The sequence below is a fragment of the Lycium barbarum genome, chromosome 12 (assembly GCF_019175385.1).
Source record: "Lycium barbarum isolate Lr01 chromosome 12, ASM1917538v2, whole genome shotgun sequence".
NCBI lineage: Eukaryota > Viridiplantae > Streptophyta > Magnoliopsida > Solanales > Solanaceae > Lycium > Lycium barbarum.
Window position 1 is genome coordinate 65420075 of NC_083348.1, and position 25797 is coordinate 65445871.

The 25797-nt window shown below is 34.3% G+C and overlaps 3 protein-coding genes across 3 annotated transcripts; 2 read left to right on the forward strand and 1 right to left on the reverse strand.

The window, feature by feature from the left end:
* The first annotated feature begins 13337 nt into the window (after positions 1-13337).
* LOC132621463 (uncharacterized) lies at positions 13338-19227 on the forward strand. Its single transcript, XM_060335741.1, has 10 exons — positions 13338-13835; positions 15268-15621; positions 16295-16378; positions 16863-17222; positions 17469-17604; positions 17707-17869; positions 17960-18088; positions 18178-18372; positions 18471-18593; positions 18707-19227. Exons 2-10 carry the CDS (start codon positions 15360-15362, stop codon positions 18839-18841), a joined length of 1587 nt encoding a protein of 528 aa, XP_060191724.1. The 5' UTR covers positions 13338-13835; positions 15268-15359; the 3' UTR covers positions 18842-19227.
* A 577-nt stretch (positions 19228-19804) lies between these two features.
* On the forward strand, positions 19805-22501 carry LOC132621464 (uncharacterized). The gene is made up of 3 exons (XM_060335742.1): positions 19805-20166; positions 21441-21632; positions 21728-22501. Exons 1-3 carry the CDS (start codon positions 20016-20018, stop codon positions 22309-22311), a joined length of 927 nt encoding a protein of 308 aa, XP_060191725.1. The 5' UTR covers positions 19805-20015; the 3' UTR covers positions 22312-22501.
* Positions 22058-24682, reverse strand: LOC132621465 (uncharacterized). The gene is made up of 2 exons (XM_060335743.1): positions 24366-24682; positions 22058-23483 (listed from the first exon to the last, which is right to left on the reverse strand). Exons 1-2 carry the CDS (start codon positions 24391-24393, stop codon positions 22996-22998), a joined length of 516 nt encoding a protein of 171 aa, XP_060191726.1. The 5' UTR covers positions 24394-24682; the 3' UTR covers positions 22058-22995.
* Positions 24683-25797: the final 1115 nt, after the last annotated feature.

Genomic DNA, 25797 nt, shown 5'->3' on the forward strand with positions numbered 1-25797 from the left:
ATAACTAATCAAGTAGAGTCAAACAAGTTGTTAAACAAATGTAAACGATTATATCAAAATAAATAACGCGTCCTAATATGCATGTGACCTCTTCGTGCCAGAGGTGGGCCTAACGTTGTTTAAAGGATAAAATGTGCCATAATATGTCATCCCGTTGCTTTGATTAATTAAACAAATTCTATTTCTCAAAAAATAAAGTACAAAATAATGTAATATTTATTACATGTCAAATGAATACAACATAAAGTGTTTCCTAATCTAAATAAAGTAAATAAAATTTCTATGCCTAACTTCTAGCTCCATTTGTGATGCCCTTGATCTTCGTCATTTGTTGTACTCCGATGCAAATGCATACCTGTCATAGAAACGTTAGTCATTCTCTCCTTCCTAAAGTTTAATTAATTAGAGCAAATAGTCAATATTTAGGCACAGTTATCCTTCAAATATGCACATAAGTATGATTGATGTCACTCGGGGTCGTGAACCCACTTGGACGTTTTGGTAAAGTCATCTAATGGATTTAATACACCAAGGGTATTAAACCTCCTAGGATATGAAGTGTATGCTCTTAATAAAAGGTATTGGTTTAGCTCTATCCTAGGTTGACTAAGAGTGGGTTTACTAGACGCAAGGTTCCCGAGCGGACTACTCGAGTGAGAAGGCTACGCGGTCCCCGTTACTCGGGCACCCCGCGCATACGCCAACTCTCCTAAAATTTGGATTCTACGAAAGAAATTTGCGGGTGCGCAAAACACACCTCGCGTGTACGTGTGATAGTGTGAGGTTTCCAGAAATGGAGGAAATATGAACGGAATGACAATTTATCAAAGCAGTAACACTTAAACAGTTTATATCAAACAAACAGTTTATATCAACAAACAATTAATAGCATGTAAAAAACAGTTAACAAATAAATAAAGTAATTTCAAATAAGCACACAAAGCCTATTAGACTAAGTCCGTTATGGTTAGAACCTAAGTGATTCCCCAGCGGAGTCGCCAAGCTGTCACACCCCATTTTTACCCGGAGGTTAAAATTAGAAGTACGACGTATTGGAGATTCCTATTTTTATGTTGTTTTTAAGGAGTCGTCACCTAATTATTTATGGTGAATTAGGACACCTAAAGTTTATTAAAGTTATTTTAAAGTTAACTCTGTTTTAAAAGTCTGCGAAACTTAAGATTCTAGGTAAGGGTTCAATTAGTTTAAAGGGAAGGTATTAGGCACCCTTTAAGACCCATTAACAATGGTTAACCGACCGGACTTAGGTTAATTAATCAAGGCCTAAAAATGCAAATATAACATTTTAAATATTTAGGAAAATAGTTTGTAAATATTGTCGAAGTTTCAAAAATAGAGAATATAAGGCGGCTTTTTAAATTAAATGAGGAAGTAATTTATAGAAAAGACTTTAGCCATGTTATACTAGAAAATATGTTGTATTAGTCAATATACTAATATGCCTTTGAAATAATTCAATGATAAAGTGTCAATTGATTTAAATTGCTCAGAGTGATCAAATAAGATAGGTAATTGTGCAGATTAGCTAATGTAAATTTGAAAAGTAACTTTATAAGCAATATCTTTCTTTGTTAAAAAAAGTAACTTGGCGAGAAAAGAGGCTTCCAAAACATTGTAAACTTGTTTTTTTTTTTCAGAGATGCACCAAAACACTTTGTGAAAAAGTCCTTTTTCATTGTTCACTTCTAGCCGTGCCCAGTTGATACTTTTAAAGATCTGCAGCTTATAAGGCACATTCTACGGGGAAAAGGAAGTACTTCACTAGCTATTAACTAAAGTGGGATAGTCTAAATGATTAAACAACCTATGTTGACTGTAAGTTTATCCTGCAATCCCAAACTGGGATAAACCAAACAAGTAAACCAGCAATTATATTTAAAAGGGGAAACAATGAAGATGGCATGACTGGTAAAGAGAAGGTTGCCATGGAAGGTCCCGAGCGAATTTTGCTCATTCCTCTTGGTAGATTCGATGTATTTAAGAGATGTCGACTCCATGCCCGGGTATGGTGGTTAGTCTTGTACCAAGACTCGATCTCGCTCCAAGTGCATATGCAAACAAAGAAAAAGAAAAAGAAGAAAGAAAAAGAAAAAAACAAAAGGAAATTAGAGGAATAGACGTAGCTCTCACAAAAGAATGAGATACACAAAACAAGAATAGCACTGATTTATTGACTTTGTAGCCTAATGGACACTCAAGATACTTTTATATAACATCAAACACAAGAGCATTAAGGCTTGCTATCAGGTACAACAAACCAGATTTCAAAAACAATGAGATCATCACTTCAAAAGAATCATACAATGTTGTTCCCATTTTAATCTATGAGCGGACAAAAAATATGTTTCACCTCCATCTAACGTCACCTTAGATTAATAACAAATAGAGACATTTATTAACATAAGTGTGCATTTAGTTGGTCACAATCTGTTTTCTTATGAGATATTTGAAATCCTACGAACATGATTTCTAAATGAGGGTAAAATATAAAAGATAAGGATATTACTTTCATAAAGTAAACACTCTTTGCTCTGTTAAAAGTTTTGACACACAAAAGCTTCAGAGGACATAACTCATTTACTTTAACCATTGGGTTGACATAATTAAAAAAAAAATAAAAAATTGCTCGCGAGAAAAATATGGATTTTAAGTCAAACTACATACTTGGACATGGTGTGCAGATTGTGAAGAAAAGGAAAACTTGAGCAAGGTTTCGGAACATACGTCATATATATATATATATATTTCCTAAGTCAACCATAAATAGCATCGTAAGTTAACCATGAATAACAACTAAGCAGTAATTAAGCAAGTAATAGTTTATTACATGAGCCGAACCCAAGTAGTAATCCTACAAACAACCAAAGAGAAGGGGTGCTAGCACATGATTTCTAATAACATACACATCTATTAAATACTTAATTCCTGACTTCTAGCGAAGTAATGAACACAGGATGACAAATACGAGTTAAACACGACCAAAGACTAACATTAAGCATGCTAATGCGGAATACCTTTAACGTAAAAGGAAAATTAACAACACTTTCTCAATGTGTACATAATCAAACTACGGAGTCGAAAAGAAAAAAAAAACCATTGACACAGATTTATATCTTATATTTAAACATCATCAGCAACCAGAAAGCAGACACTGACATTTCATGATACTTAACAAATAAAAAATCTGAAGGAAACCAACAACCTCAACGCACAACAGAACATGAATACATCAGAAATTTAGAACTGAAGTAAAAGAAAATACGCTGACCTTTTGTTGGTGCAGTGAAATGGGGCGTCGAGGTCTCGAATCTACTCTCGTATTGACAGATTCGAAACTCGAGTCAAAAATTAAAGCACCTTTGTCGTAGTTAAAGTTCTTGCGGAGCAACGATGAAAGTTAATCGACTACTCAAGAATTTAATCTTTCGTCACAATTCTCATGTTTCCACAAAAGTGTTTTCCTGATTTTTAAAGTTCAAAACCAGATTAAAACAAAGGGAAGCTAAAGACTGTATTGAGATAAAATATTCGTGTCTCCCCCCCCCCCCCCCTCCCCCTTCGGGTAAGAACTAGAGATGTATTTATAGGAAAATGTTAGGGTTTCTTTTTGAACGTGAGATTTTGGCTCCAAACAAAGTTGAAGGAGCCGTTTGGAAGTCAAGAATCGAATCGTTAAAGTTGGTTTGTTTCGGAAAAAGTGGGAAAGTATTTTTTTTTTTTTTACCATTTTTGTTGACCGGAGCGTTGAAGATAGCACGAAAATGAGGAAGATTGCACGAAAGTGGGGCGACAAGAATCTGCCATTGTTGAAAAATGGAGCCCCCTTTTTTTTTTTAAAAAGAGAAGAGATGAGAGAGAGAGGGCTGTGCGGCTATCTTGTTTCCCTTAGGCTTCTTTTTTGTTTCATTAGGTTTAGAGTAGAAGAACAAAAAGGTGGGCCGGTCGGGTGGTGGATGATGGGGCCGAATTATTTGGGCCGGACGGGTAAATTATTGAGGATGTGGGTAATGGGCTGAAAGGTTAAGGGATTAGAGTGTGGGCTGATGTAATTTAAACTTCATACAGATTGGGCTCAGTCGTTTGGGCCATTTATTTTGCTGAAAATATGGTCATTCCTCCTTCATTTTAATTATTTTTGGGCCTTTAACTAGTACAATATTTACTATGTGAAGAAAATTAATAATTAAATAAAAAAAAAAGGATTTAACAAAGCGCTGTCTTGTAATTAATTTAACGAGTTCAAACCCGAAAATGAAACGATGACGAACTATTTAAAATTTGTGATAAAGTAATACTAGTAATGTTGAAAATAAAAGTAGCGATATTAATAGTAGTAGCAATAAAATTAAAAAAAATATTAGTGAAAATAAAGTATTTAGCTTGTCAGTAAATTTAGAAGCCCGAGTAAATAAAATTAAATAAAGGAGGGACATAATTGGGTGTCAACAATAAACTATTAATTCTTTTGCACTACATTTTAAGTGCGACTCAACTACGTAACATGTTAGGATCGGGAGTACAAAATAGTGCGGAATTAGACAAAACAATCAATTAAAGACAAGAACAACGATTATAGTAGACAAATATTTAACGTGGTTCGGTCAACTTCACCTACATCCACAACCAAAAGAGAAGCAAATTTACTAACACCAACGGATACAAAAGAGAGTACAAAATTAGAGTAATTAAATACTCTAATAACCCAAAACCCCCAAGAGAATAATCTCACAAGATCACTCTAATAAAGGGTTCACACAAGTGTTTCCCAACACACAACTCTCTTACAATAATACTCTAAAAAAAAAAAAAAAAGACAAAGAGAAAGAGAAGCTCTTCAAATTGTTTTTGGTGTGTCTTCAACTATGGGAAGCTTTTCTATTTATTGCAAGAAGTACTTGGTCTCCAAGTTTGTGATGCCATGGGTAATGTCACGAACAAATGTATCCACTACACATATTAAAACTTGGTGCCCAAGTTCATTGCTAATAGGCTTATGCCTATATCAAATTGAAGGCCATATTACAAATCTCCACCTTGGCCTAATTTTGGGTGATATAGTAATTTTGCTCCACCTTCTTCAAAACACCCCAAGGGGCAAATTTCACAATTTCATGATGTCAGAATCAAACGGATCTCCGCCAAATGTCGAAATAGTAGCAACACCTGTAATAGCAGATCCCAACAACGTATACAACGTGCCAGACTTACGTGCCTTCATAACCACAAGAGTACCTTGGGAGACTTCAAGAACTCTACCTTCACCTGTGTATTTGCACCCAAGAGATTCTAGAGTGCCCAAAGAGATGAGATTTTTCTTCAACTCAGGAACATATCTAACATTGGTGAGAGTTCCCACCACACCATCGTGCATTTTGATTCGGACTGTACCTTTTCCAAAAATTTTGCAGGCAGCATTATTGGCCATCAAAACAACTCCACCTTCAATAGAATCATATTTAGAAAACAAGTCCTTGTTGGGACACTATGATGCGAACAACCCGAATCTAAAATTCACTCATCGTTAGAACTAAATTTTTTTTCAGCTACTAAGTATATAGCTCCTTCAATCTCATCAGCTGCAACACTTGCTTCAACAATGTCAGAATCCCTGTGCTCATTTTTCTTTTCTTTTTATTTTTTCAACTTAGGACACTCAAACTTAATGTGGCCCTTTTTATGACAATAATGGCACACTAAATTGTTGTATCTGGACATTGCATCAGATTTACTCCTAACCAATAAACCAGCCGCCTGATTTCCATTACCTTTCCCAGTAATATCTCTATCTATCTGCTCTTTAGATTTCAGCATAAATTTGATTTTTCTATAAGAGATAATTTCTTTCCCATAAAGTATAGTATCTCTCAAAATGCTTAAACGATTGGGGTAGGGAACATATTAACAAAACGACTTGATCCTCTTCCTCAATCCTAACATCTATAATACTCAAATCCATAAGAATGGAATCAAAAGCGTCAAGATGTGAGAGTATGGAAGTACTTTCATCCATGCGAAACATGTAAAGCTTCTGCTTCAAGTAGAGTCTGTTCTCTACTGTCCTTTTCATATACATGCCTTTTAACTTTTCCCACATGCCTTTAGCAGTGGTTTCCGAAGCTACTTTAAACAATACATCATCAGAGAGATTTAGTATAATACTAGATCTCACCCTTTTATCAAGGCTAGCAAACTCCTCGTCCGTCATTCTTTCTGATTTGTTCTCCTTGCCTTACAACGCCATATCTGAACCATCCTGAACCAGGATAGCTTCCATTTTCAGCTGCCACATACCGAAGTTTGCACTTCTATCAAATTTCTCAACATAAATCTTCGTTATCGTCATAATGATTACTAGAACAAAACCCGAATTAACTAGGCTCTGATACCAATTTGTTATGATCGGGAGTTCGAAAGATTAGACAAAACAGTCAATTAAACACAATAACAAGGATAATAGGAGACAAATTTTACGTGGTTCGGTCAACTTCACCTTCACCAACCAAAAGAGGAGCAAATTTACTAACACCAACGGATACAAAAGAGAGTACAAAATTAGAGTAATTAAATACTCTAATATCCCAAAACCCCCAAGAGAATAACCTCACAAGATCACTCCAATAAAGGGTTCACACAAATGTTTCCCAACACGCAACTCTCTTACAATAATACTCTAAAAGAAGAGAAGAATACAAAGAGAAAGAGAAGCTCTTCAAATTGTTTTTGGTGTGTCTTCAACTATGGGAAGCTCTTCTATTTATAGCAAGAAGTACTTGGTCTCCAAGTTTGTGATGCCATGGGTAATGTCACGAACAAGTGTATCCACTACACATATTAAAACTTGGTGCCCAAGTTCATTGCTAATAGGCTTATGCCTATATCAAAATGAAGGCCATATTACATGACATGTAATTCTTGGTAACAAGCATCTATATTACGGTACGTAACCTAGATAGCTAATTGGAGTATATATAGTGTTATACCCCGTATTTTTATACGCCGAGATTTTTCGCAAAAGAATCGACGCGAGTAAAGACGGAACCCTTCCTGGACACGAAATAGAAACTTTTAATTTTCAATTTTAATTAGAACATAAATTATTTATAAATTGTAATTAGTGTAAAAATTTTATTATTGGAGATTGAGAATTAATTAATTGTGATTAGAGTATTAGAAAATATTTAATGATTAATTAAGAATTTATTAGCTTAATTCGGTTTTTGTGGGTCCCACCCGATTAATCTTCAAAAAAAAAATTAAAACTTATAATAATAATAATGAAACAATACAATGGTGACTCAACATAGGGGGGGGGGGCACGTGTAGGGAAATAGGAAACCATATATATATGGTTAAGTCATGAACAAGATGACCATTTCCATTCATTTGTTGCAAATTAAATTGTAGAGAAAGAAAATATGGCCATGGCTGCATTCGGCCAGCATGACTATTGAAGGGAAAAAAAAATTAAATTTTGTTGCTTGATAAAAATTCTAAGGTGAAGGAAAAGAAAACTTGGAGATGGAGAGAACATGGCTCTCGGCCATGGTTGATTTTCTTGCAAGCCTATGATCTTGATTCTAATTGATTTTCAAGGTGTTCTAGCTGAATTGGAAGGACAATTGTAATGTAAAAGTGTTCCTTAAGGCAACAAGAACAAGTGTTAATTTCAAATTGGCAATCCTAGCCGTTGAAGGGTCAAGTGGTAAGGTAAGAATTAATCACTTCCTATATGTTTTGGGGTGAGTTTGGATGCATTGTAAACATATGTAAACATGAATTAGATGTGTAAACAAAAAATGGTGTAGTTGGGAAAGTTGTCCAAGCCGTGGACTGTTCTAGGAAAAAAAATGGACTGATTTTACTTAAAATTTTGGTTGTTGTTGTTATGGATTGCATGGTGAGAATGAAGGCTTAATGGTTCAAGTTGGAGTTGTAATTGTTTGCGGGCTGTTGTAGAAGCTAATATGATGTTAATATAGTTTCTTACATTTATATGAATAATATTGTAACGTGTGGATTGTTGGTGTAGTTCATGAAATCGGAAGAAAAGAATGTGTTGTTGTTATCCTTGTCGAACTTGAAAGATGAATTGAGCCGTGTAGGGGCTGTTCTAAATAGGCATGGAAAATTTATTTTAAGTTGCATTATGGTTGTGATTATCATGGATTGTATGACGAAGGGTTTAGAAAGCAAAAATTGAAATTGTGTTGATACGAACATGTTGTTGTTCTTGTTGAATTGAAGGAATTGGAAATATAATTGTATCCATATATTGTTATTGGTATTTCTGTGTCAACAGGAGAGCAATTGGAAATTTGGGATAGGTGAACATATAGGGGAAGTGCTGCCGAATTTTCGCTAAAATTTTAGATAATAGAAAACCTAAGCGAGAATATATATAGACTGAAATGTAGGTCCTATAAAAGAATGAACTATAGATTTGCGAACTAGAAAATGTAGTTACTAACGATAACGTCACTTTTATATAATTAGGCGAAAAGAGCGACGAGGCAAAAAGGATTCACGAATAGTCGCCGACAGGTATGTAAAGCTGTCCTTTCTTTCTTTCGGCATGTCTTAGATTTAAGTGATGACTGATATGAACTTTGGGGAAATTCCATTCATAAGCTCTGAGTGATATTTATGATTCTTATTCACTTCTTGATATTACAATTCTCAAGTGATTGAGCCTCCCTCTTCAGTTTTTTTTGTACGTTGATTAATAGTCGATATATATCCGTTCCTATTCTTAGGAACTCTATGATAACTAGTGACTGGATTTCTATAAGGTGTTTCATACTATAGTGACATATGACTATGATCCTTAAGGCTTTGTGATATACTTATGATGACATTCAAGGGATGTTTAATAAGTTCCGTGTGATATTCAAAAGGTATTTAATACGACTATTGTCCTGATTTTCAAATGGTAATTCGTGTTGATTATCCTACTGAGTCTTTGAGAATGTTTTAAACTGCATATAGTTTCTCACTACTCTGCTCGTGCATACCTCAATATGTCATTCACTGAGTCCCGGGCCAGGACACGTTTTCGTGCACAGCTTCACTGCATTGTTCACCGAGTCCCTCACTAGAGGGCCGGGACACGTTATGCATATGTATATGATGACATGATGATATGATGATATGGGGATGGCGGCCAGGACGGCACATGATGATCTTATTCACCGAGTCCCTCACTAGAGGGCCGGGACACGTTATATATATATACATGATGATGATATGATTTTATTTACCGAGTCCCTCACTAGAGGGCCGGGACACGTTATACATATGCACATAAACAGGATGATTCTCTAATGTTGACATTAAGTTTCATAACGAGTTAAGTCTGATATTGACACCATGATTTATGATTCACAGGTAAGCCTTGTGGTTTTCTGGTTATTGTACTGGTTTTCTGTACTCCTCACTTCAGTATGATCCTGTTTATTGTATTTATGCTTTACATGCTCAGTACATATTCCGTACTGACCCTCTTTCTTCGGGGGGCTGCGTTCATGCCCGCAGGTACAGATGCTCATGTTGGTAACCCGCCAGCTTAGGAGTCCTATTCAGCTATCTTGGAGTGCTCCCTTGTCCTGGAGCCTAACTTTTTTGGTACAGATTCTCCTGTTGTATATATGTGTCTATTCAGGGGTACGGCGGGGCCCTATCCCGTCATATGATACTGTTGTTACTCTTAGAGGTCTGTAGACATATGTGTGGGTTGTGTATCAATGTTGTTCAGTTGTGTCTATATGGCTTATGTTTTGGGACATTCCCATTCGTAGTGGCAGCCTTGTCGGCTTGCTTAGATATATATATGTATATGTTTTGAGAAGTAATGTGTTATGATAGCCTTGTCGGCTCGTGTATGGCGGGGATGTTCCCTTATATATTATGAAAGCCTTGTCGGCTTATGTACCATAATGTCTGTTAAAAGGTGTAACTCCCCAGGAGACAGGTTGTTGTGATACGTCTAAATAATGCGACAGTTTTGAGACGACGTCTTGCCTTGGTATTAATAAGTCTGTATTATGCTAGTTGCGGATGATTACAGTTAACAGGTACATACGAGTGTCCAGCTCGGGCACTAGTCACGGCCTACGGGGTTGGGTCGTGACATATAGTTTATTAAATTATAATTGCTACTCCAATAATTTTTTACACTGTCGCTGAAAATAAAATATGGTATTTTATTAAGGGATAATAGCACGTAATTTTTATCCCTAAGTTATCAATAAATTCTACTTTTGATCCTTGTGATATATAACATATTTAACTTTCAATTAACTAAAATGTTTATTTTTTGACCTTTCATATGTAACATAGTAGTACGTTGTATTTACTCTTTGTAGAACTACATTATCGTCAAATATCGAAGAATAATAATAATAAAAAAAGCACATGTATACTCGATTAAGTGCTTGAACGATTACTAATTATGATAAATTAGTGAATATTGACTACTAAAGAAATAAAACATGCACAAATCAACTAATTGAAGATTCAATGTACGTGCTAGCTTAGTCCGATATAAAAAATTACAATCAAAATTTATCAATAATTCAGAGATAAAAAATGCTATTAACCCTTTTAATTATTAAGGTTGAGAAAATTAAAGGTCGAGATCCCAAAGATGAAAAGTGATGACTATTAAGTACACTAGTTAAGCAATTAAAGAAACAATGCTACGTACACGTGAGCAAAAATGTATATAAAACTGTTGCTTTATTTCCAGAAAAGTATCATTAATCAAAAGCCTTGAGAAGATAATTGGTTATCCATCACATGATGCGTCTGTGTTCCTTCGATAATTTCCAAATATTCCAAATGCTACCTACATTCCGACGGAATTTCTCCACTTTGTCATTTAAATACTACCACGATCATGGCATGGATATATATTACTTAAAGGCCTATTTGCTATATCTCCCACTCAGATTATATACTTAGAGAGAGAAGACGAAAAAACAAGTAGAAAATGTCTTACTTATGCTATGTTGGTGACTTTTTATATGATGTTTAGGCAAGTTGAGGTGAATTTTTATTATATAAAACATAATTTGGTAAGTTTTACGGCATTCAAATGAAGTTGTATGACTTTTTTCGTTGCTAAAGAAAATTTAATGATAAATAAATAAAATAAATATTGAGTGATATATTTAAGAAACTAACCCCATATATACTAAGTCCAAACGAATAGTCATAATAAAACATTAAACGTAGTGGTATTTCATGCTGCTTGCTTAAAACCTTTAGTGGTTTCTAACTACAAGAATGACATTAAACTTATATACCAAATTAATGAATGCAAAATACCTACTTTTTATACACATGAATATATATCACTTAAACATGATTTTAGATAACATGTATTCTTAATTTTTAATTGATTAAATTAAATTGCTTGATTGAGTAAAAATATGGGATGATAAGAGTATATATAATTAAATACTTCTATTAGTTTTCTCCAAAAGGTTGGTTTGTGTCAAATTTCTTACCCATTTATCGCTCTGTGTCATTGTCAGCTCCAAGTGAAAAGCATGATATTTTTTTTGCTGAAGTATCTCTAATTAGCTATGAATGCTTTCGTATGAGGTGACGCAATGTAGCACTATCTTCATGTAACCTTTTGCTTTTGCCTCCCCTTTACTTAATTAGAGGAATATAAACAACATTTTGTTCATACTTAAAGGTTTGTGAAATACTTGTAGTGTTGGAAACATGCTCTTTTATATTATTGACTAAAAGTCTCATGATATCAACGTAATTAAATCCCTTTAATTAATACAGTTTGGTTAATCAGATCATATGCGATAAAACTTGTACCCATGCATAGATAAACTTTATGAACATGCGTGGTTAATTTTAAGCTTTATAAGTTCTCCTATTTTTTTTCCCTTAAACCAATAAAATTATAAATGAGCTAGTATAAGATAAAACTACGAATGTAGTTCATTGCTTTGAAGAAGGAAGATTTAAAATATTCCCTTAATTGGTCTTTTGCAAATTAAAGGAAGATATCTCATATTTTTTGGACATGCAATTCTTCTCTAATGTACTTTTGTTCCCTGGTTTAATTAGATGTATCTTTTTCTAGCATTTAAGAGACATCTGGAAGGATTATAATTAAAAACAAATAATATTTCTCTTGATAATCCTTTTTTTTTCTCGGTCGGCTTAATTATTGTTTGACGTTGTCGATGGAGTCACAGTCTAATACCATCTGATAATTGCAATATAGAACCTAAGTTGTATCAATGAAGTCTCACGTTCGATAGATTTGAGTGGTTTATATATATTTGGGTCCAAATAATGTTGTTGGAATAGCCATAATTTCTATTATAATAACAGCAACAAGTAAAAGGTTAATTATTTATTTGACACTGAACTAGCTTAAATTTAGGGTGTAACATGTGCATGGCGACGCACATGCATGGTTTTATTTCTTGGCTGAACGAAATGAATTCAACCTATACAATGTAACGTACATGTGCTCACAGACTCAATGCTAGTGGGGAACTCTCGACTCGGCTATTTCTTCGTCAATATGGACTAATTTAATACCGATTAATTGAATTTATTATTTTTACTCGAATTATATGCATAAGTTTATGACTGAATTGCCCATAATAAATAATACCATCTCAACTAACTTAAAGTGGTTCATTCCGTCATATGAACGAACTCGAGACCGAAAGAAATTGATGTCAGGTGACGTGATAAACCAACAAAAGACGTTATAAATCCTAACAAAGAAAACTTTAAGTAAAATAACGTCGGTATACTAGTTTGTTTCAAATTCGTGGATAGCATTGCAGTAAATGAAGTCTTTATCTTTTTTGTTTACGATAAGGATTATTGATGTTTTCTAATATAAAGAATTTATGGCTCGTTTGACTATGAGAATTATTCACTGTTTTCGGTTTTTTTGCTTTCAGTATGTACATTCAAACAATCAAATGGAGTATTTTTTTTTTTAAACTATAATCAAACATAACTCTATCTTCTACTTCAAGAATTTTAAATAAAGTGAAAAATATTTGATTGCTATGGCCAAAAGCCCAAGGATATTGTATGTAGCATTCAAGGTGGGGGTTCAATTGAACTCCTAATTTTCGACGCGAAATATAAATATACGTGTAAAAATTTATTAAATTTTAATTCATAAAATTTTAATTTTGAATCCGCATATTCAAAAGCCTACTAAATTACTGTAATAATACCTCTTTTCAAATTGGTGGATAGCAGCGTAGTACATGAAGTCTTTTTCTTCTTTTTTGGTGTACAGCAAAGATAATTAGTGTTTTTTCACTAAAGAAATTAATTCCCGTAATAATATCTCGACAGTGTTGGTGTGGCAGAGAAAAGGACGGAAGCTTGTAATAATGATTTGGTTGGGGACAACCAGACGGACTATACTATAAAAATATCAATAAACAAAACGCTCGCACGCACTCTCAGACATACTTCAAATGACCTTCTTGTCCCTCCTCTCCTTCTTCTTCTCCCTCTGAATTCTGCCTGTATATCTCTATATCTGTCAAATCCATACATAAAAAACATGAAAACTATATCAAGAAAAAAAATCACAAATATAGAAATAGCTGCTTGAAAAAGGAGATATTTTTTTTTTTTGGAAAGGAGCTTGGATCCGACACGTTGGACCCATTCGCTCTTTCTCCCTCTCTATTTCTCTATCTGGTTCTTGAAACTTTGCTGCTTCTTTTTTTTTTTCACAAGAGAATGAGACCTACATTCACCCAACTTCATGGTTAATGGTCTTTTCTTCATTCAATACCAAAAAGGTACATACTGTATTTTTATAGACATATATATACCGTAGGAGGTCGGAGCTGGAATTTTGAGTTGTTCTAAATTCTAAAAAAAAAAAGTAAATCATTTGGTTCCCGGTAAATTATTTAAACATAGCTACATTGGATCCACATAAAGAATAAATAAAAAAAATTTGCACAGCGGCTATAACTAGTGTGTTTGGGATTGAGATGTAGTTGTTGTTGTTGCTTTGTCATAATTTACTTTAGAGTTGGGGTGTTGGAGCTTGGTATGATTTTTTATTATGTATTTTTCTGCTGCTTAAAGATGGGTTCTTTTGAAATTTTCATCGTTCATTGATTTTTTTATTTGCTCCAAGAACGAGGCTTTACATTTTTATTTTTTTTGTAACTTTTGTTAATGTCTTCTTCCATCTTCCTAGGTATTTCCTGGCCTTTTGATTAGTAGCTTGTTGTATTGTGAGCTTTTTCCTTCTGATCTCTGTTTCCCACATTATTTTATTTGTTTTCATTCTTTATATTTTGGCTATTTGTGCCTTTATACGCAATTGCATTGTTAAATTTATTTCTCTTTTTCTGTTTCTTTTTTAAACAACAATTTTGATGTTATTCTTTTGTTTGTTTGCTTGTTAGATAGTATGATTTTAATATGGACCCGTTTTGATTCATTCTCTTATGCCTAATCTGACATTGTTTTGTCCAATTCAGTCTCTGAAAGAGTAAACAAGGTCATGTTCATTCCATCCTTTTTCATCATTAACGATTTCAAAAAGGAAAGACAAGAAGAAATATTTTAAAAAAGAAAAAAAGAAAAGTAGTTTATCATATATTTGATCCTGCTGCTTTATATTCACCTTTTCAGTTATGTCTCCAATATTTTTGCTTTTTTCTTATCTGCAATCACATGAAATTATTAAAGTTTGTTTCATAGTTCCTTCGCACTTAGCCATCTTTGTTCTCTTTGTTGCTTTTCCTGTCAGTAATATTCTTGGTAATTCCTTATTACATCTGTCTTATGAGGTTCACTGCTTTTAAGCCTGTTAAAAACAGCTTTTGTCCTATCTTTTTAAGTTTTTATTCTAGTATATAAGATTTGAGAACTGCTAAATCAAGATCATCTTATGTACCAATCAGCTCCCAGTTCTTTCTCTTGTTCACTCTTGCGAAAGTAGCTCTTGTTAGATTGTACTGTTAGCTCCAGTTGTTAGTCCTCCTTTAAGGTAACCTTTTGTACTCCAGTAACCACGAATGCATATAATGTATTGGATCAAATTTCAGGTCATTTACTAATAACATCGTTGTAATCACGTGATTGTAACTTCTCTTTGACATAGACGTTGGACTGATTATTATACGTTCTTATTGTCAATTGTCACATTTTGAAATGCTATAGTGTTGCATAATCAGAGATTTCAATTTCAAGTTTATCTTGTTTGCGTGCCAGGTATACTTAATTTCTCGTGCTCCACTTGGAATTTGCATCTTCGCATGGTAGAGCAGCAATTAGCACTGAGATTTGTAAGTTGAGTCATAATAATGGGCGGCTGTGTATCAACTCCAGCAACCACAATCAGGGTAAGGAAGAAAAACCATCTCCGCCATAGAAAAAACCATAGAAAGAATTCAAACTCAGGTCTAGTAGTAACCAGCAGGAAAAGAAACAGCGATTCGCGGGTGACAGATATTGCTGTTAGTGAGTTTGTTCATACTACTACAACCTGCAGAACATCTGAGGTCTCCAATTCCACATTTCATCTTACTCAGTTGCAGTGGCAGCATAGTCAAATAGATGCTAACGGTATACTTCTCTGTTTCTATTTTGAACCTTATATTTTGATATGCCAATGCTCAATGGTAACCTACGTGATTACATCATGGGATAATTACCATTTTGGACCGCTCTAAAAATAATGGCCAGAAAATGTCTATGTAATGTATATTGGGTACGAATTTACGTATAATATACATATGTATACAACAATATACATAATCAATGTATAGGTTTTGTATATTTTGGCTAGCACCTGTAATTAATTTCGGCCGACGGCCAAAAAATGAAAAAATCCCAATCATGCTGAAAGCGTTTATCAGGAAAAAGTTATATCAATCTCCTTTTTGAAGGAAATGTTCTAGACAGGCGAACTGTTAGTATACTCCACTAAAATGATATTCTCCATTTGATCCTATGAAAAATTCTTTTCAATATCTTCTGGGGTACCTATATTCTTGTTGGGAAGATTACATTTCATTCAGCTAGGCCACTGGTAGGAAAGAGTATATCTGTTTTGCATTCTGGTACTTATTTACCTTTTCTAGTGGTTATGTTAATTCTGGTGTTTTCTCTGTTCACAAGAAGGACAAAAATTTGCATTCTGACATCTTAGCAAATGAAGTTTTGTGTGCTTAAGCAGCTGATAATGTAAATTTCTTGAACTGGAAGCTTGAAAATGACGAGATTTACATTCTTACAGTTCTCTGCCAAGAAGAAGCATGGTTTGACACCCACAGCATGTTTGAGTCCGACTCAGATGACGACTTTAGTAGTGTTCATGGAGGTAATGATCATCAGTTTTTTGTTGTTGTACTTATAATTGATGACTTCTTCTATCTATAGATTAAGAAGGCTATCATTCTTGAGAAAAGAAAAGAATGACTACGACCTTAATCATTACCCTATGCTTAGGTAGGAACAGATAACTTCATAATTTGTCAATTTTTGTCCCTTTCTTTTTGCTAAAATTTAAGAAATCACAAAATTCTTAATCTTTTCTGTATTTGCTTAGTTGACTTTAGCTACCCAAGTTTTCCTTTAGGAATTTTTTGGAATTAGACATTATTGGTTCATAACTGATAATATTCTCTTTAGCAGATCAATCTTATATCTTTTCCAGAATATCACAAACTGATAGGAATCTATAACAACATCATGACATCAATGTTTAATTAGCAAACTAGCTGATAGAATTATTCGTTCTTAAGTTTAATGAACTGAGTGCTAAGTTATGATTTTTTCATTGTATTACTTCTCGTTTTTTGTAGATATTTTCCCCAACACTTCAAGTGGACAAGTACTTCAGTATGAAACTTCATCATGCTTTATTGATAGCAAACTCAAGTACAATGAACTTCCATCCCTAGGGAATACCAAAAAGAAGAAGAATTTGGATCGTGCCTTTGCAAGTTTTAAAAATGTTAAAAAGGAGATATTTCAGATGCAGGAGAAAACTCAGGAGAATGTTTTCAAGTCTGTTTTACCGAAGCTGGTAAATTCCTTGAGTTTCAACGACAAAATCATAAATGGATCAAATTCAGCTCCACATTCTCAAGTAAAGAAGTCAACTATTATACGGCTCTCTCTGAAGAGGACATCTGTTGATGGAGAAGAAACAAATGAATTTCGTGAGTACCTCGCCCCATTTGTTTATTTTACTTTCAGCATAAATTCTGTCTGATTTGAGAACCCCATTATATGGATTTGTTCCATGCCGCTTTTATTCTCATTATTTTCAAATCTAATTACTAGCTAAATCTTATTGAAATCGTGATGCCGATACCTTCATGATTAGATTTCCTGTTCTAGAGTGCTCAAAATGGAAGGTCGAAAAGCTAGTTAATAATGCACTAAACATAGTGGTATTCTTGTAGGTTCTTCAAGAAAGTATCTTCGCCGCCCCATGGCTGGGCTTTCAATTCCTTGTTGCACAGAAGAAACGTCTATTTCAGGAAGTTGGTCAAAGATTGAGCCCTCAAACTTTAAGCTCCGTGGTGATAGTTATTTCAAGTACGCTCTTAACTTACATTTTTTTGTCAATTAATTACTGTCGTTGGACCTTTGTAATGGACTTTAAACATGCCTTCTTTGCATTTTTCGTTTGATCTGCAGAGATAAGAGGAAAACCCCTGCTCCTAATGTATCTCCTTATGCTCCAATTGGGGTCGACTTATTTGCTTGCCCAAGAAAGATCAATCATATAGCACAACATATTGAGCTTCCTTCTATAAAAGGAGATGAAAGAATACCTCCATTACTAATTGTTAACATTCAGGTATTAGACAAGTCTCTCCCAACTAACCAAAGGAGTTTCTATTTGATATAACATTCTATTCTAATTAATAAAGTTTTTCTTCTGTGTCAGTTGCCCGCTTATCCTGCTCCCATGTTTGTTGGTGATGCTGATGGAGAAGGCTTGAGCCTTGTAATATATTTCAAACTTTCTGAAAGTTTTGAGGAGGAAATCTCTCCTCAGTTTCAGGACTCCATCAAGGTACTTTATGTCAACTTTCTGAAGCAAAAATAACACCATTCTTCTCCTATTATTTTTCCTTTATACATGCAACTGGTTTTTTGTGGTAGAGATTCATCGAGGATGACATGGAAAAGGTGAAAGGATTTGCAAAAGAATCAATTGTTCCTTTCAGAGAGAGGTTGAAGATTATGGTCGGGTTGGTTAATCCAGATGAGCTTGTTTCAAGTTCAACTGAAAGGAAGCTTTTGAATGCTTACAATGAAAAGCCTGTGCTTTCCCGCCCTCAACACAATTTTTATCGGGTGGATACTCTAATGATTTTCACTTTTAATTTAGTACTATCATCTTTGCTGTTTTTGAACACCACAATATTCATTCTCAAGGTCTCTGCTTATTATAGGGCCCCAATTACTTTGAAGTTGATCTTGACATTCATCGCTTCAGTTACATAGCAAGAAAGGGTTTTGATGCTTTTAGAGAACGTTTACAACATGGAATACTTGATTTTGGTCTAACAATTCAGGTTTCTCATTTCCCCATTTTTTTCAGAAAGAAAAAGTGTTGCTGATTAGTTCTGACTTACTTTTGGCTTTAAAAAATGGTGTATGCTCACTGGTTATTCACTAAATTCCACAGGCACAGAAGCCAGAGGAGCTGCCAGAGAGAGTGCTTGGTTGTGTTAGATTGAACAAGATTGATTTTATTGATCATGGCCAAATACCAACACTTGTGAGAGTTGAGGAAGATTATTGTTCAGAACAATACAGCTAATGCATGCATGTTGCATAGGGGAGTAGATGTTATGTTAGTGTATCTTGAGCTTTATGTATATAGCTCAATTGTTTTTAAAAATACACATTCAATATTAAATTCAAACCAATTGCTACTAACTCACTAAGTTATAGTAGATGCAGAGGTATTTCAAATCCACTAAGGGGAGTAAAGCGCTCCTTGTCAAAAGGTTATTCAAGAAGCGCTCCTTGTCAAAAGGTTATCCTTTCCTGAAGTTTTAGTTCAACATTTCTAATTAGGAGTGAAGGAATTTCAACTATTCCACCACACACCTCGATATGATAGAGTTATGCTGTTTGGTGGAAAAGGATATCTTATTTGTGATTATGGGGTTATTTCTGAATTAAAGCATTATGCTTATGTAATTGATCTTTTAGGTCGTAGTGGCTTATATTGGAGAAGCTTCTGTGCTGGGCTGCTGGCATGTAATGTAGCACTTGAACCAAATAATACTCATTTAATTTGATAATATTCCCTTTTAGTGGGGAGCTTATTTAATTAGTTTTTTGCTTATGAAGTGGGAACTTGTTGAATCACCGAATGACACTTTAAAAAAAAATGAGGAAGGAAAGTAAAAGAAGTATCAAAATATTTTCAACTAAATCTTCAATTAAATTTTTCTCGAAACTCCTCTTGACCAAACAATCAAATCAAACCGAATATAAACGATTTTAAAAAAATTTAATATCAAATCAAGAAAGAAAGAATGAAACGACAAAAAAAAAAGGGATAAAGAAACAAAGAAGCCATACTGACAGTCTGTGGCTAAAATCACAACACATCACTCATAAAAGTGCACTAGATTTCCTCAGATTAAACCTTAGCCAATTCTAACTTATACCAACCAAACAATTTTTAGATAAATACACGTGTAATCGTATAACTGTTGGCCTGTCTATTGGCCCATGGTTTTGGGAGAGTCACTCTGCTAACACTGAAAAAGCATCCTACTTGTACTGGATTGGTTCGAAAACTTCATGTGGTCTACATTTAACCACATTCTCCATATATAACAAAATGATTTCAACCCTTTTTAGCTATATCCACTTATCCAATATAACACTGATCAGTTCTTCTTATAGCAAGAATCCTTTTTGAATCTGCAACTGCAGTACTGTTTGGCTAATAAACCAAATAAATTCTCAAACCAAATATGGAAGCTTGCTTTGTCACTTCAAAGTCCTTCTCAGAGAAACTCTTACCTCCATTAGGATCAAGAATTTCTTATTCTACAAGAAGAAGGTTGCTATTTGTTAGTCAATTTCACCAGCTCAAAAAAGTTGGCACTCCTTTGTCAGTGACCTGTAAGTGCCCTGTTTCTTATTTTCGTGCTTTTGTATCTCAATGGTATTTTCGCTGGGTTCTAAATTTATTGGCGGATTTATAATTTTTATTAGAAATATTCAAAATATAAAGTATATATATGAAGAAGTTAAAGGATTTAACATCTATAGAAAAAAAAAAAATTTGATATTATATATGCAGTTGAGTAGTATAATTTTTCAAAGAGACTAACATCTTCCGCTACCTAGCTCAGCCCATGGTTCTAACTTCTAATTAATGAGACATTACAGTGATTCTCAATGGCCTCATGATTATTACTGTCCAGCTGGAACCTCTAATTTTTGGCTCGGCGGGAAATTGCTAAAATAAAATTCCTTTCTTGAAAAAAAAAAAAAAAAAGGGTTCAATCTATTCCATCTTATATGCTCGACAGCATTTTGATTAACTAAGGAGTTTAAAAAAGAAATAAGCTATTCCTCTATTCTACTTTATCCGATAGGATTCGAAGTACCAGGGCTTAACTATCTAATTTTCAATGTGAATTCTAAAATTTTCAAGTTTTATTTGAAATAAAATTTATATTTATAGAAACTACATAAAAAAAAATACTATTCACAATAATTGAATATTTAAAATATTCTTAAAAAATTTTGATCAAACAAAACTTCTTTTTACCTTTCAAATGGTCATTGTGTCACGGAAATTGAGACAAGAAAAGTTTCTTTTTTTCCTTTTTGGGAAAGCTATCAAAATAACAGTATGCACTGAAATTTTTACGCAATTTTCAAATTAAGCTATAAAAATGGTACTCCCTTCGTCAATTTTTACTTGTCTTTGTATACTAAAAATTGTTGTACATATTTACTTGTCCAGTTCAGAATACCAAAAGATAATTTACCATTTTGTTTCTATAATATCCTTAGTATTAATAAGTCAGATTTTCCAATTCTTTTTTTCAACATTTTGGAATTATGATTAAAAAATCAATTCCTTTTTCCAACACTTTGTATAAGATGAAAAGACATGAAAATTTTGGCTCTAGAACTATTTTTTTATAGGGAATACGTGAATTGTTGGAACCCAATATTCAATTAGTTGGCTGCATAGTTTTTGTGGTTTGCTTTAATTGATTTCAATCAGTAGATTATTTAGCAATAGTTAGAGATAATATGGCGAAATTGTCATTTTATTTTTGACTCTTTAATAAGCGTGTCAAGTCAATACATGACAAGTAGAATTGGATGGAGAGAGTATTTTCTGGGAAACCTATATTGAGAAAATGTTGTACTTGTAGGTTGCCAAGCAAACTCCTCATTGCCATCCCCTTCACCTCAAGATGAAGAAAAACCTTTTGCTGAAATTGATTGGCGATCATTTCGAGCAAGATTGGTCGCAGGAGAACGAGCTTCCCGGTCGGAAGAGCCCTCCTCCGTCGTCAATCCCGACACCATCGACGATCTTCCACCTCTTCCGGCCATCACAGTTGGTACTGTTGAGATATCCGCCCTCAACTTGAATAATATTTAATTATTATTGTTCAGTTTATTTTTCAACTGTAATTTATGTTATATTCACCATCAGGTAGCAAATGGGCCCACACGATCCACGAACCCGAGAAAGGTTGCTTGCTCATAGCCACTGAAAAGCTCGATGGTGTCCACATTTTTGAGCGGACCGTAGTTCTCTTAATGTCAATGGGCCCAATAGGCCCAACGGGCTTAATTCTCAACAGGCCTTCGCTTATGTCGATAAAGGAAATGAGATCGTCCGTATTGGATATGGCTGAGACGTTTGCGAATAGGCCTTTGTTCTTTGGTGGGCCTTTAGAAGAAGGGCTGTTTTTAGTGAGCCCAAAAGAAGGAGGTGAAGACGGGCTTGGAAAAAGTGGGGTTTTTGATGAAGTAATGAAGGGTTTGTTTTATGGGACAAAAGAGAGTGTGGGTTGTGCTTCTGAAATGGTAAAAAGGGATATAGTTGGGCTTGACAATTTTAGGTTCTTTGATGGGTATTGTGGATGGGAAAGAGATCAGTTGAGGGATGAGATTAAAGCTGGTTATTGGACAGTAGCAGCCTGTAGTCCAAGTGTAATTGGGCTTTCTGATGTGGGAAGTGTTGGGCTTTGGGAAGAAGTTCTTGGGCTTATGACCCCTAAGAAAGTGTGGTGAGGTGAACTGATAGTGGTATTATTTGGATAATTTCTGATGTTATCATTTGTAAAGAGAGGATATGGGTTTCTGTATTATAGCTTGAACTTCTGAGTTAGATTTGTGTTGTTGTAGAAGCCCAACATTGTAAATTATTATGCATTGAAATATGAGTTTTTAACTAATTAAAGGAGAATGAAATTATGACTGATATGATTATTCCACCAATTAAGATGGAGGTGTATAAAATTCTCGGTACAATTCTTCTAGCAATGTTCATAATATTATGATGGTAAAATTTATCTGCACCAGGTGTTTAAACTAAATCAATAAACAAATGACACTTATTGTTTTCTTTAACTACAATCAACAACAACATGCCCAGTGAGTCCCACAATGTGGGGTCTGGGGAGGGTAGATTGTACACAGACCTTATCCCTACCTTAGGTAGGGAGGCTGTTTCCGAAAGACCCTCGGCTCAAGAAAAAACATAGGAAAGGTTAGATATGGGTAAACAATCCAAGAGCAATTATGAAAATGAAAACAACTAAAGTGAATAAGCTATGATAAATCATTCTGTGCAAACAGATACTCGCACAAATCAAGGGGCAAGAAACTAAGGATCAATGCAACTACTCGCAAGAAAGGATAAACACGACTACCTACTAGCCTTTTACCCTAATCTGAGTCCTACGCGACTACCTACTAGCCTTCTATCCTAATCTGAGTCCTCCATACCCTCTTATCTAAGGTCATGTCCTCGGTAAGCTGAAGATGCGCCATGTCCTGTCTAATCACCTCTCCCCAATACTTCTTCGGCCTACCTCTACCTCTTCTGAAATCTTCCATAGCCAGCCTCTCGCACATCCGCACTGGGGCATTTGTGTCTCTCCGCATCACATGCCTAAACCATCTCAGCCTCGCTTCCCGCATCTTGTCCTCCACTGAAGCTACTCCTACCTTATCTCGGATAACTTCATTCCTAATCCTATCGCTCCTAGTGTTCCCACACATCCATCGCAGCATTCTCATTTCCGCCACTTTCTTCTGAATGTGAGACTTTTTGACTGGCCAACACTCCGCCCCATACAACATAGTCGGCCTAACCATCACTTTGTAGAACTTACCTTTGAGTTTTGGTGGCACCTTCTTGTCGCACAACACTTCAGAGGCAAACCTCCATTTCATCCACCCTGCACCAATACGGTATGTGACGTCATCATCAATCTCCAATCATTAATGCTTAACCATAGTTAACTCGCATATGCTTTGCACAAGTAGCAAACCAACCGAGTTACTAAGCCCCTACCCCCTATGTAATTAAAAAAAAGAAAACATACCTTAAACATATAAAATAATACTCTTTCCATTCCAAAATAAATAAATTTTTGAGGTGTGGTACACCCATTAAGAGAGTTAATTAATGACATCAATCAAAGGGTAATTTGTCAATATTACCCTTGTACTTTCCCCAATTTTTCTTAAAACTAGAGATAGTCAATATTAGGAGTTGAAAAAACACTAGAGAGAAGGATAATTTTGGAAAAATTGCCTAATACATCTTTGGACTTTGTAAAATTCATTTATTTTGGAACATACAAAAATGCTAGAAATTTAATTCTTTTGAAATTGATGGAGTATTTAATTAACTTTAACATTCAGTTATCCTTTCTTAACAGTGACGAGATCACTGACCATTTTTAACCAAAAATTCCTTCTACCAGCTATTACTATCTTTAGTATAGCAAACTTTGAAAAAAAAAATATAAACATTTTAACCTTATAAAAATACACTTGCCTTTATATACCTTCAGTATATCACATTAACAGATGAAAAACTTCATTATCTTCGATTTCTGACTCGAAAAAACAACTCAGAGAAACACAGTATTAGAACACGTCGAAACAAGCAGATCTTCATGGATATTGTCAACGATTTAACATTACCGAAAGACAAAGAAAAATTGAGACAAAGAAAAATTGATAAGCAATCGAAACCACACAGTATAATTCATTAAACAGAACACTGAGATTATTAAAAAAAATTAGGTAAAAGTTCGCTAAGGTTTACGTACCTTTTCGTGGCCATTTCACGAACCTCATTTTTGTTGCCCGATATAGGCTTCTCCTAAGAAGCAAAGCAACAAAAATGGCGTTTATACAATTGAAAATGGAAATCACGAAATCATAACAATTGAAGAAATCATGATTTCAAGCCCTAATTTGAGGAAAGGACGATGTTCGTTCAAACCTCCAATCTGATCAAAGAGAGGGTCAAAGGATTTATTGGGGCGGGAGAGTGTAAGAAGATGATTCTAATTTGTGAGAGATGGCTTGGATGGAATTAAATCAGAGTTTGCTAAAAAACAAAATAAGTGTAGCGGCGGTTTAAATCGTTATCCCTAAAGTGGCTTATGCACTCCACTTGTTACCACTAAACGACGAAGCCAGGAGCGAAAGGAGGGACTTGAATGCTAAAAACCAAAATAAGTGTAGCGACGGTTTAAATCGTTGTTATATACTCGAAACTGCTGTTAAATAAGTAATAAATACGACGTTCGGTAAACTGTCATAATATGTTGCGTATTCTGGCGTCTTTACCAAACCGTCGTATAAAAATCGTCATAATTTCAACTTTTTTTTTTGTAGGGTTACTTACTTCACAGTAGCATTATCATTGGGGATCTTTTTAAGATCAAAATCAACAATGAAAATGGACTCCTACTTACAATCCAAGAAGCAATCCAAAGTGGCTACGTCATCACATCCAACGTTGACACTGATGATTCTAATTTGTGAGAGATGGCTTGGATGAAATTAAATCAGAGTTTGCTAAACCGAAATAAGTGTAGCGGCGGTTTAAATCGTTATTGTTATACCCCATTTTAACCGGGTTAAATTAGAAGTACAACATATTGGAGATTCCTGTTCTTTGTTTGTGTTAAGGAGTCGCCACCTAATTATTTATGGTGAATTAGGACACCTAAAGGTTATTTAAAGTTATTTTTTAAAGTTAACTCTGTTTAAGGTCTGCGAAACTTAAGATTTTAGGTAAGAGTTCAATTAGTCTAAAGGGAAGGTATTAGTCATCCTTTAAGACCCATTAACAATGGTTAACCGACCGGACTTATAATTAGTTAGGCTAAGTGTAAATATAGTGTTTTTAATATTTAAGAAAATATTTTGAAAGTATTACTAAAGTTATAGATAGAAGTAGGATGTTGTTTAAAGTAAAACTTGTAGAAAGTAGTGAATGCATAAAAGAATTTAGCTATAAATAAACCGAAAGAAATGAAATGAGTAATGTTTATATATATTTGGAATATGAATTACGCCAACTAGCAAATTAAATTGTATTTGTAAAGTTATTGCAAGATTAATATTAATGTTTTGACAAATATGTATTTCGAGTGTTCTAAGATAGTAAGAGTAAATCTCGATTCTTTAGCTTTAAAACATATAGTCATGCTAATTAAAAAAAATTGTTCTAGAGGTAAAATATTAAAA

Bases quoted from the DNA above. Each gene is read 5' to 3' on its own strand.
- LOC132621463 (XM_060335741.1), top strand. From the start codon at position 15,360: ATGGGCGGCTGTGTATCAACTCCAGCAACCACAATCAGGGTAAGGAAG. The intron at 17,605-17,706 runs GTACGCTCTTAA...TTTGATCTGCAG, and splicing joins CGTGGTGATAGTTATTTCAA to AGATAAGAGGAAAACCCCTG. The intron at 18,089-18,177 runs GTACTTTATGTC...TTTTTGTGGTAG, and splicing joins AGTTTCAGGACTCCATCAAG to AGATTCATCGAGGATGACAT.
- LOC132621464 (XM_060335742.1), top strand. From the start codon at position 20,016: ATGGAAGCTTGCTTTGTCACTTCAAAGTCCTTCTCAGAGAAACTCTTA. The intron at 20,167-21,440 runs GTAAGTGCCCTG...TTGTACTTGTAG, and splicing joins CACTCCTTTGTCAGTGACCT to GTTGCCAAGCAAACTCCTCA. The intron at 21,633-21,727 runs GTACTGTTGAGA...ATTCACCATCAG, and splicing joins TCTTCCGGCCATCACAGTTG to GTAGCAAATGGGCCCACACG.
- LOC132621465 (XM_060335743.1), bottom strand. From the start codon at position 24,393: ATGAGGTTCGTGAAATGGCCACGAAAAG. The intron at 23,484-24,365 runs GTACGTAAACCT...GTATTGGTGCAG, and splicing joins CGTGAAATGGCCACGAAAAG to GGTGGATGAAATGGAGGTTT.